Consider the following 11,327-nt stretch of genomic DNA (forward strand, 5'->3'; position numbering starts at 1 on the left):
AAGCTTTTCTGTCTTTCCCTGAACAAACACCTGGGGTGTGGAAGGAAATTCTAGGAGGCTACTGGTGGGACCCTTGGCTGCCCCCTGCATGCCCACTGTCCCGGGGGCAGGGCCTAATAAGACAGGTGGCTAGCTTCAAGAAGGATTGGGGAGTGCACAATAGAAAATATTGACTCGGGGCCTCAGTGGGCAAGAGGTCCCTTTCACTTCGTGGTGGGCCTGCTCTGGGCTCTAACACTACCCTGCCACCTCCTGGGACCTGGTGAGTCAGTCACACGTGAGCAGAAGGCTGGTTAGCATTGTATATATACCTTTGCAAGTTGCGACAAAAATGAATTTCTTACTTCAAGCTGCTGCCACAATAATTAGAGAGATGATGCTGTTCTAAATTTCTTGGTTACATTTCTTTATTTTTGAGAGGGAGAAAGAGACAGAGCACAAGCGGGCAAGGGGCAGAGAGAGAGGGAGACACAGAATCCGAAGCAGGCTCCAGGCTCTGAGCTGTCAGCACAGAGCCCGGCGCAGAGCTCGAACTCACGAACCATGAGGTTATGACCTGAGCCCAAGTCACTCAACAGACTGAGCCACCCAGGCACCCCAATGCTGTTCTAAATAATGGTGCTTAGTCTTATCATTGAAGAGGGAAGTCCTTTATTTCAACAGAGTCCAGAACCCTGGCCCCGGAAGGGGGTGGGGCAGTAGAATGAGGGGAATCAGTCTGGAAGCAGCTTCACTGAGGTGGGTGGCTAGGGAGGTAGCAAGATAGAGTCCAGAGGCTGGGAAACCAAGGTCTGGGGACAGAAACTTGGGAGACCCACAAGCAGGACCAGAACTTGAACTTCCAGTGCCAGCTGTCCACACTTCTATATTGTCTTTTTTATTCTCCCTTGGTGTTTCGGAAAGTAAATAAGGGCCTGTCCACACTTAGTCTAGGGGGCCAACATATCAGCCTCGAACTCCCTGGTCGTGGCAGTGAAACCACAGGCCAGGAATGCGCTGCCCCACCTCACTGTGTCCTAAACCTCTGGTCCTGCCCTAGACCTTGGAGGCTGCATTTCAGCAAAAACAGGCAAACCCCTTTACACATTCCACAGAATATATCCACACCCATATACACACAGCACACCCTCCACATGCAAACACAGAATGCACACGCCCTTCGCATACTCAGCTGTGTCTATAATATAAAAAGTGCATTTAAAAGGGTGGAAAGCGGGGGGCAAAGACCACTGTAGGGTGGGTGCAACCATGAGTGGAACAGGGAAGAGCCCACTTATCAATGCCAAGTCCTATACGATCTCGGCTTCTAGAAATTGCAGGTGTGACACACACCCAGTTACTAGAAATGGACTCTGGGCTTCTGAAGGGATGGGAAAACGAGGACTCCTTGGTCCTCAGCTGCAAAGGAATCACGACGGTAAAAAGACATCTGTGACCACCAAGAAAATGCCATGTGCCTGGCTGAGGAGGAAGAGGAGAGGCTTGGGAACTGAACTGGGTTCCAATACCAGACCCTCCTCTTTCTAGTTGGGCCAGTTACTTGGCCCTATGTGCAAGCGGTCCTGTGATGCTATAGAAAGGAAACTGAACTCTCTCCTGATAATTCCACCCAAAACCTGCTCTGCTGGCCTCGAAGGCTTTGTTGCACAGGTAAAATGAAATGGGTATTTAAGAGCACATTAATGGGCAAGGCGTCATCTGGCTTTCAGCAAAGAATTCTCTCTGGGAACAGCCTAGAGAAGGCCAGACTTTCCTCCCCGGTGCCCCCTACTTTCCAGGACCCCCTCCCCCCAGCTTCTGAGTGCCAAGAGAGGCCTCCCGACCACCTCTCCCCCACCCCACCCCACCCCACCCCACCCCTTAACACGGGCTGCACACAGCCAAGTGGGATTGGCAGAGCCATCTGAGGCTTTATTTGGGAAAAGACTCTTGAATTGGCTTTTAGCTGGGGGCAAGAGGGGGTACCCAGGGCAGTGGACTCCCCCGAAGGGTAGGCTGAGGACTGGGGCGAGGCTTAGGTGGGCCTCCCGTTCCCGATGCTCCCCTGTGCAGCTCCTTCCCCCACAGGCTCTATGGCAGCCACTGGAGCGGGGAGGCTGGGAGAGACCACAGTGGTTGTTCACTTGGACAGGACGTCAGACGACTCGGACACCAGCTTCCCATCACGGGTCTCGATCTTCTTCACCACCACAGCCTTGGAGGAGCTGACACGGCTTGAGGAAGCAGAGCTCCCACCAGAGCCGAAGCCAGACTGCATGGCATAGCTGAGGCCAGGGCTCATGAGGCCCCCGTAGGCTGAGACCAGCCCACCTGGTCAGGGATAGAAGCAGTCACATGAGCGCACAAGGCCATGTACACATCAGACTCCGTGTCCCCTGTTCCCTGTCACTCCCTACATAGTCCGCAGGCCTGGGAAATCACCCTGCTTCATTATTTTAGGATTACTGGGGGGAAACCAGGAGCAGGGTAGGACAGAGCTTTGAATTAGTTATGTGACCTTGGACAAGACATCTGACTGCACCCCAGTTTCCTCACCTGTACAAGAGGGAGACGTATAGGAGCTGGCTGAAAAGGCCCCACCCTCCTGCCCTGCACCCCAGGGCCAGGACACTCACCTGAGTAGCCGGTGGAGGTCTTAGTGTGGATACTCATGTTCTGCATCCCAGACTCCAGCCTGGACCCAGAGGACACACGGACATCAGACCCAACTCCTGACCCTTGTTCCAGGACCACGGGACTCAATTCCCACCCCTCCCCACGCCAGGTCCCAGGGCTGGGGCGCCAGGGCCGCTCAGAGACCCCCAACACCCACCTGCTCTCCTCGCCCTCCAGCAGCTTGCGGTAGGTGGCGATCTCAATGTCCAGAGCCAGCTTGACGTTCATGAGCTCCTGGTACTCCCGCAGCTGCCGGGCCATGTCCTGCTTGGCCCGCTGCAGGGCGGCCTCCAGCTCAGCCACCTTAGCATTGGCGTCCTTCACGGCCAGCTCCCCACGCTGCTCGGCATCAGCTACGGCGGCCTCCAGGGAAGCCCTCTGTGGGGACAGGGAGAAGGTAAGCAGGTCAGGGCAGAGCCTGGTTATCTCCTCCCCCTGCACCCACCTTCCCTTTCCCTTTTTTAGGGACCAGAGCCTCTCCCTGACCTAGATTAACCAACTCCACCTAGCACCAAGAAAATGCTACCAATGAGCTTCAGGAATCCAAATAGAGTGGGGCAGGGCAGTGGCTGGTGGTGGTGGAGCATGTGACTCTTGATCCCAGGGTCATGAGTTCAAGCCCCACATTGGGTATAGTTTACTTATAATAAAAAAAAAAAAAAAAAAAAAAAGGAACCAGAATAGGGAAATCCAAGCAGTTCCCAGACTCTTCCTTGCACAAACTTCTCACCTGGGACGCCATGAAGCATCATCCCCGCCCTAACTGGGCCAGCTCTCTGCTTTCCAGACTGTGTTAAAAGCAGCAGAGCCTGACCTTACCCTGATATACAAAACAATAAAATAAAGCAGACTTGAGAGAACCCATTCTGGACCCCAACCTGCCTGTCCCACCCCCTCTGGCCCCTGCAACGGCCCCAGGAACCTCTTCTGCACCCTTCAGCCTCCCAGGAGCAGCCTGAGAACCTGGAAGTCCGGTTTAGGATTCTTTCCCAGGCCCCTCACTCCCTGCTGCATTGCTCGCTGTCACCCACACATGTCCAGGCATCCTCTCCCACCGCCAGCCCAGCCCATACCTGGTTTTTGAGGCCCTCAATCTCAGCCTGGAGTCGGTTAATGTTCCGGTTCATCTCGGAAATCTCCGTCTTCGTGCGACGGAGGTCATCCCCATGCTTCCCAGCCAATGTCTGCAGCTCCTCGTACTGCAGGTATGAGGCAGGAGTGAGGCAAGTGCCCTGCTCATCTCACCTCACTCCTGCCCCACCACACACACACACACACACACACACACACACACACATGCACACACCACTGCTGGCCTTCTTCCAGACCTCCAGGCACACGGATATCCCTGTCTCCACAGTACCCACTCAGCAGGCCCAGCTCACAGCAGGCAAGGTCGACTTTGAAGTCCTGCTCCCTCCTTAAGTACTAGGGCACAGAACCAGCCAGAGGGGAGGGCCAACCTAGTGACCCCACTCTTCACCTTGATCTGGTACATGGTCTCAGCCTCAGCCCGGCTGCGGTTGGCGATTTCCTCGTACTGGGCCTTGACTTCGGCAATGATGCCATCCAGATCCAGGGAGCGGCTGTTGTCCATGGACAGCACCACAGACGTGTCCGAGATCTGGGACTGCAGCTCACGGATCTCCTGTAGGGGGTAGGTGGGGTGGGGGGGGTAAGGCCCTGTCCCTGCACCCAAGAAGTCCCCTCTGGCAGAAGGGACTTCTTTAGGGACAAAACAGGGAGGCCAGCAACAGAGGAGAGAAGCAGGTGGAATTAGAGCTGGGGAGAGGGCCACGTTCCTGAAGAAGGAAGACATGTCAAAGACCTGAAACCTGGGGGGAAGTACAGGTGAAAGAAGATAAGGATAATAAGGCAACCTGGCTTCAGGTGAGTAACCTGAGCAGCAGCACCCTTCCACACTCAGCTACCAGTAGTAAGCCCCTGAAGAGCTTTCTAGAAGGCCCAAAGATTCAGAACAAAGGCTCTGGGGACAGAGCAGGTTCAAGTTGTAGCTGGGTCACCACTCTGTATGAAGACCTTGGACAAGATACTTCATTCCAGAGCCTGTTTTCTCACCTATGAAATAGGGTAATAAAGCCTCCCTCACCCTCATGCAGGGGGGCAAAACATATAGAACCACCATGCTGGGTTATGTCAATAATTGTAATCATTCAGTGGTGATACTCATCTGCTGATCCACTGGGGGCTGGGAGGAGCCTCTGACGGGGGGGGGGGGGGGGAACCCTCAGTCCTCAGCCCCCAAGAACATACCTCTTCATACAGCTGCCTTAAGAAGTTGATCTCGTCGGTCAGCCCTTCCAAGCGGGACTCCAGCTCTACCTTGTTCATGTAAGCTTCATCCACATCCTGGGTGGTAGGGGAGGGGCAGCCTGAGCTGAGTGTCCACACACAACCCCAACCAGGGACACCCAATGGCCCAGACACAGAACCTCTAACCAACTGATTTTTCCACCTCACTCCATGGCCTGATTCTCCAGCCTCAGCCCCATCACACCTGTATCCCCAGCCCAAACACGTTTACCTCAGTTTCTGCAGCCCTCCTCCTCCTCCACTAAGAGGCCCTTCCATGGCCAGACCTCCATTTTCTTAACCACGTCCTAACATCAATGTTCAGAGTTCTGTCCAAATGTACCTAAGTATCCCTCGGTCCTTGTCTATCTTTCTATGCTGTATACCTGGGAGGCACCCAAATGCCCCATTACTTGGACACATTTAGGGACAGAACCCGGAAAACCTCCTAATCCAAGTCTCTAAGCCCCGCCTTCCATGTCTGGTCAGGGAGGAGTGTTCCCTCACCTTCTTGATGAAGACAAATTCATTCTCCATGTCTGCACGTTCTTTGATCTCCTCCTCGTATCTGGTGAGGAACAGAATTAGAATCAGAGGGTGAAGGCAAAGGTGAGGTTATCCTGAGTATTTGGGGAGGCAATATCTAGGAAACTCAGTTCATGAAGGATATGAAGGCTGGTCTGGTGCTTCCGCCCCAACCAGTCAACTCTTTCCCCACCCCTACCCCAGGCTATCATCACCCAGTGGGGAGGCCTGTGGCAGGAAACCCCTCTCTGAAACCACGTGTGCACATTGGATTAGGCATATGAAGAGGGTTAGCAGCGGGGATTGACAGGAGACCTCAGACAGAACTTTCTGGGGTGTGCTGGAAATCAAGGGTAAGGAAAAAATAAGGCCAGGGCTGCAGGTACGTACCAGAGGCCTCTCCCATCTGATGCTTATGACGTAAATATTAACATATACCTTGTTGTCCAAATCTGGACAGTTCTGAGATCGAAAGGGGGTGGGTGCTGTTAACAATTATGCCTGGACAATGGGCATAAGCCTAGACTGTCCTGGAAAGCCTGGTCCTCTGGTCACCCTAATTACATAGGACTGCACTGCCCAACAAGCAGAGGGCCCTGGGGTCTTAGGCAGGGCAGGAGGACTTCAGTCGGTAGGGGGCGGTGGGAGGGCAACTCACTTATTCTTGAAGTCCTCCACCAGGCCCTGCATGTTGCCAAGCTCCACCTCTAGCTTCAGCTTCTCCTGGCCCAGGGTGTCCAGCTGCCGTCGGAGGTTGTTGATGTAACTCTCGAACATGTTGTCCATGTTGCTGCGAGCGGTTTTCTGCTGCTGCAGGAGGTTCCACTTGGTCTCCAGAATCTTGTTCTGCTGCTCCAGGTGCCGCACCTGCATGAGGGAAGGAGGGAGCAAGAAGGTCCACATCAGGCCATCAGGTGCAGTGTGGGGGGAAGCAAGCACTGTCCTTTCCTCTAACCCACTTCCCGGGCAGTGGGGTCTCCAGAACCCAGAGAGCTGGTTAGCTGTTCTGGGAGAATCACCAATGGCATGAAAGAGCACAGTGGTGAGTGGACTAGGGGGCCATGTGCCTCTAGTGCTGGGGTGGGGACAAGTGGGGATGATAGGCAAGCGCATAGATGGAAGGGATCAGCTAGGGGAGTTACGTTGAAATGACACTTGTAGAACAAATAGGTCTTCTTTACTTACACTGTGTATTACAAATCAGCAAGAATAGCCAAGTTGCGATTAATACTTTATGTAAGGTTGAAAAGGAAATTCAAGGGCTCATATCAAATATTACTGTCATCATCATTATTATTGGGAGTAGCCCTGAGGGACTCCTAGAGATTACAGAGAAACTTGAGCTCTTCGGCCTGGAGAACACTGACCAGAAGACCCAGGTTTTAAATTTTTTTTTTTTTTAACGTTTATTTATTTTTGAGACAGAGAGAGACAGAGCATGAACGGGGGAGGGTCAGAGAGAGGGAGACACAGAACCTGAAGCAGGCTCCAGGCTCTGAGCTGTCAGCACAGAGCCCGACGCGAGGCTCGAACTCACGGACCGTGAGATCATGACCTGAGCCGAAGTCGGCCGCTTAACCGACTGAGCCACCCAGGCTCCCCCCAGGTTTTAGCCAAATGCTGCTACCAACCTGTGCCGAGCAACATTCAGTTGCTTATTCTCTCTGAGCCTGGGTCTCCCCAACCCTGTGGTAGCCTAGAGAAGCCCAGGCGGGCCCTTTCAGGAGCCTATCTCTGTGCAGATGTCACTGGGCGTTGGGAAAGGGGCAAGAGACCAGGCAGATCTATGTGCAAACCAAACACCCCCATCTCCACCACACTCCCTTTGTGATTCTCCAGCATCACGGAGGTCTTCCCACTAACCGCCCCCCCCCCACAAATCCACAGCCCTCTCCTCCTGCCCCAAACACAATGTTTCTGGGCTCCTTGGGCTCAAGGGATCCAGATTTCAGGAAGAAACTAGGGCATATCAAAAAGGATTTTTTTTATAAGATTTTATTTTTTAAGTAATCTCTACACCCAACATGGGGCTTGAACTCACAACTCCGAGATCATGAGTCACATACTCCACTGACTGAGCCAGCCAAGCTCCCCAGAAAGGAAATTTTTAAAAGAAAGAATAACAGACTGGTTCCAAAAACAAGAATGTGTTTTTCTTAACCCCAAGTCATCACTTTTTCTGTTCTTTAACTTGAGGGGACGTAAAAGAGAAGGTGAATTTAAGGGTCTGGTCTAGAGCCAACAAATTCTTCTCTAGAAATCCTTTCTTCCCCATATCATTCAGCCCCCAAATTATAAAAGAGTACATGATGTTAACCTTTAGCCTTACTGGACTGCTTAATATGGGCCAAGTACTGCTAAGCTCTTTACATACATCATATGCTTGAATCGGCAAAACCTCTTTGATTTAGGGATTATCAAGCCCATTTTATAGGTGAGATCAGATTTGGCAAAGTAGCCCCATCAAAGGGAAGGGCAGAGTACTGTGATCCAGGAACTCGGACTCAGAGCCCGTGCCTAACTACTCACTTGCGAGGACCCCAAAGCTAACAAAACCCCGTCAAGGAGTAAAGTCAAGGGTGCTTTGGGCCAAGGGGGCAGCAAGCCGGCCACAAACAGGGGAGTGCCAATTCCCTGGGGGACTCCAATTCCTAAGGGCGTCACTCTGCCCCAGGATTTGCCTCCTTCCCTTCCCACAATGCCTCCAGGAGCCACTCAGCAGGGAGTGGCCCAATCCTCCAGCGCGCTGGGCACTCCCCCCACCCCCACCCCCACCGGGGCCCCTGGGGCAGCAAACATCCAGGCTGCAAAACCCGGCCAGGTGCCTGCCGTCGGGAAAGTGGAGCCAGGTTGGGGCGGAGCCGGGGTAGGGAAGAGTGAAAGGGGCCAAGGGCCGAGTGGGGAGAGGGGAGTTGGCAGACAGACACCTTATTTGAAGCCATAAACTATGGGGTTGAACAGGACACGAAACCTGGGCGAGGTATCCAACGCCCGCAGACTTTGAATCCTGGATGGAGCTTTCCCGAAGCCAGGCCCTGGCGTCCCCTCACCCCGACCCCACCCCCCAGAAACTAAGAGCTCCCCAAGTAGGGGAGCACTCCCCCACGATGGAAGGCCTCAGCCCCTTGCCCCACGGGACGGGGCGGGGGGGGGGGGGGGGGCGGGGGGAGACGGGGAGGGGGCGGAGGGGGACGAAGCTCTGCCCCGCCCGACCCCGCCCACCCCGCGGGTTCCCAGGGCAGGGGCCGGGTGATGACTCATCTCGGTGCCCCCACACCCGGGCCCTGGGACGACAAAGGCCTCAATCAATATTTGCCTGGTTGAGTCAAGGCACCCGTTTCCTTCTTCCAGAATCCTATCGAACCCTATTTAAATTAAAAAAAAAAAAAAAAGAGCAGAGGGGCACCTTTGGGGAGCCCTAGGGGCAGGGCTAGGGAGAGGGTGAACCTGGACGAGGGGCCTCCCGTCCCACCCCACAACTGAACAGCTAAGGCTCTTCCAGGCCTAAAGTTTCATAGCCCGGTCAGCACTCGGGTAGGGGTGAAATGCGTAAGGGAGGAAGCCTCAAGGTTGAGAGTCAGAAGCGGCCCGGACCCTCTCCCCACAGCTGCCCCAGCCCAAACCAAAATGCACGGGAGGACTGAGTCATCGCTGGAAGGGAGAGTGTTGCGGGGTGGGTGGCGCCCAACAGGTCGCCAGTGGAGAGCTGGAGATGTACCCACAGACTGGGTGACCAAGAGACCAGTCGGGACCCCTGGCAAGCCCCAGGCACTGCCAGCCACGCGGGGGGCGGAGCGGGGGGGGGGGGGGGGCAGTCCTCACCTTGTCGATGAAGGAGGCAAACCTGTTGTTGAGGGTCTTGATCTGCTCCTTCTCCTGGGTGCGCACGGCCTGGATGTTGGGGTCCACCTCCAACTTAAGGGGGCTCAGCAGGCTCTGGTTCACTGAGACAGCCGTGATGGCCCCCATACCGCCGGGCCTGCCATAGCCCCCAATCACACTCATGCTGCTGCCCAGGCCACCCCGGAAGCTGCTGCCGCTGCCCACCCGGGACAGGGCAGAGCTGATGCGGGAGCCAGGCGCGCTAGTGAAGGAGAGGCTGCTGAAACCCCGGGGGCCGGAGGAGGACACCTTGTAGGACTTCTGGGTCACCCTGATGGACATGGTGGAGGCCGGTGTGGAGGCTGGAGTGGAGGCGAGTAGGCTGAACCTGCCTGAGGTTCGAGAAGAAGCCGAGAAGCTGCTTCTATGGTGGGAAGAGCTCCCCAGGGTTGGCCCTTATAACAGAGAGCACAGCCCAAGGGGAGGGGGATCAGCCTGGTACCTGAGTGGCTAGGCCCTGAGGGGGCTGGGCCTAACCCGACACCTGCCACCTACAGGCCGGACTCAGGTGGGGGCAGCAGAGAGCTGCCTCTACCCAGGAGCCCACTCTAGCACTGCCCCAAAAGCTCAGAAAAGAAGGATTACGGAAGTGTAAAACTGGGGAGAACGGTTGCCTTGCAGGGGCCCCACATAACAAAGAGACTTGCTTGGGGTCACCGAGCCGCTGCAGTCCTACTCTGGGCGTCATCTCCTTCCCTCCTTGGAGAAATAAATGCAAGGACTCAGAAGCATAGCAGGAAAGGGATCCCTGAACCCCCAACACCCCAAAGACACCACCTCATGTTGTCTCCATGTTGAGTGATTATGAAACGCTGCTCAGGCTGGAGGACAGGCCCTCTAGGTTCCAAATCCTTGAACCTGAGGCCAACCAACTGTCTGGTATCTCCTTGGTTGCTTTTTTTTTTAATTTTTTTAACATTTATTCATTTTTGAGAGACAGAGCATGAGCGGGGGAGGGGCAGGAGAGAGGGAGACATAGAATACAAAGCAGGCTCCAGGATCTGAGCTGTCAGCACAGAGCCCAACGTGAGGCTCGAACCCACGAGCCCTGAGATCATGACCTGAGCTGAAGTTGGACGCTTAACCGACTGAGCCACCCAGGTGCCCCAGGCATTCTCCAGTGACTCCCTGACTTCCACTTCCTGTCACTCAGGTCACCCACACCGTTGTCCTCACTGCCACGAGTGGGCCCCTTTCAGACCTTCTTTTAGTCTCTGTTTCCTTGGCCAGCACTGTGGAATGCCAGGCTCTGGGGACCAGCCCCTCTGTTTCCCTTCTTGAGGAACAGGCATATTATCCTTTGTAAGTAGGGATTCTGCAGTGATCTGGGTTGGGGCTTTGGCTTATTTTTGTTTTTTAATTTTTTTTAATATTTATTTATTTTTGAGAGAGAGACAGAGAGGAACCTCAGTTACTTTTTTTTATAGTGCCCAAAGGGGCTAGGTAAATAATTGTGGCATAAATGCACACACACACACACACACACACACACACACACACACACACATACATACTGGTTGTCTTCCCTCTGGGTCTCTAGGTGCAAGATAAAGTGAGATCTAACAGAGCACTTTTCCTGGACACGGCCTAGTGCCTTCCTCTCCTCCCAAGATCCCAGGATTCCCCGGGGCCAGGATGAACACTGTAGGCCTTACTAAAGGGCACAGAGAATGAAAAATAAGGACTAAGGAAAGATGGGGGAGCCCGGGAGAGAGGGAAGCTGCATTATAATTGCTCCTTGGAAGAGTGAGTCATTCCCATAGCGCCCAGGGGGTAATTCACAGGAAGGGAGGCAGGATCCTGAGGCAGGACGGTGTGGGGTGGGGTGGAATTGGGGGCACTGATGGTGAGTCAAGCTGTAGCCACCTGGCCCCTCTTTCTCTTCTCAGGCCGGAGGAGATGGAGGAGTCCCTGCACCTGTCTCCCTGAACCCATTATCAGAATGAGTCAGG

General features: G+C 54.4%; 1 protein-coding gene across 1 annotated transcript; it reads right to left on the bottom strand.

The window, feature by feature from the left end:
* Positions 1-1,885: 1,885 nt before the first annotated feature.
* Positions 1,886-9,758, bottom strand: KRT8 (keratin 8). Its single transcript, XM_060657512.3, has 9 exons — positions 9,316-9,758; positions 6,152-6,360; positions 5,476-5,536; positions 4,930-5,025; positions 4,139-4,303; positions 3,729-3,854; positions 2,813-3,033; positions 2,616-2,674; positions 1,886-2,310 (listed from the first exon to the last, which is right to left on the bottom strand). The coding sequence occupies exons 1-9, from the start codon at positions 9,655-9,657 to the stop codon at positions 2,120-2,122; spliced, it is 1,470 nt and encodes a 489-aa protein (XP_060513495.1). The 5' UTR covers positions 9,658-9,758; the 3' UTR covers positions 1,886-2,119.
* Positions 9,759-11,327: the final 1,569 nt, after the last annotated feature.

The sequence above is a fragment of the Panthera onca genome, chromosome B4 (assembly GCF_046562875.1).
Source record: "Panthera onca isolate mPanOnc1 chromosome B4, mPanOnc1 haplotype 2, whole genome shotgun sequence".
Taxonomy (NCBI): domain Eukaryota; kingdom Metazoa; phylum Chordata; class Mammalia; order Carnivora; family Felidae; genus Panthera; species Panthera onca.

Excerpts from the sequence above, each read along its gene's own strand:
- KRT8 (XM_060657512.3), bottom strand. The coding sequence starts at position 9,657 with ATGTCCATCAGGGTGACCCAGAAGTCCTACAAGGTGTCCTCCTCCGGC. Across the intron at positions 6,361-9,315 it reads TTGCCTCCTTCATCGACAAG|GTGCGGCACCTGGAGCAGCA; the intron begins GTGAGGACTGCC and ends TCCCTCATGCAG. Across the intron at positions 5,537-6,151 it reads GTGGAGGACTTCAAGAATAA|ATACGAGGAGGAGATCAAAG; the intron begins GTGAGTTGCCCT and ends GTTCCTCACCAG.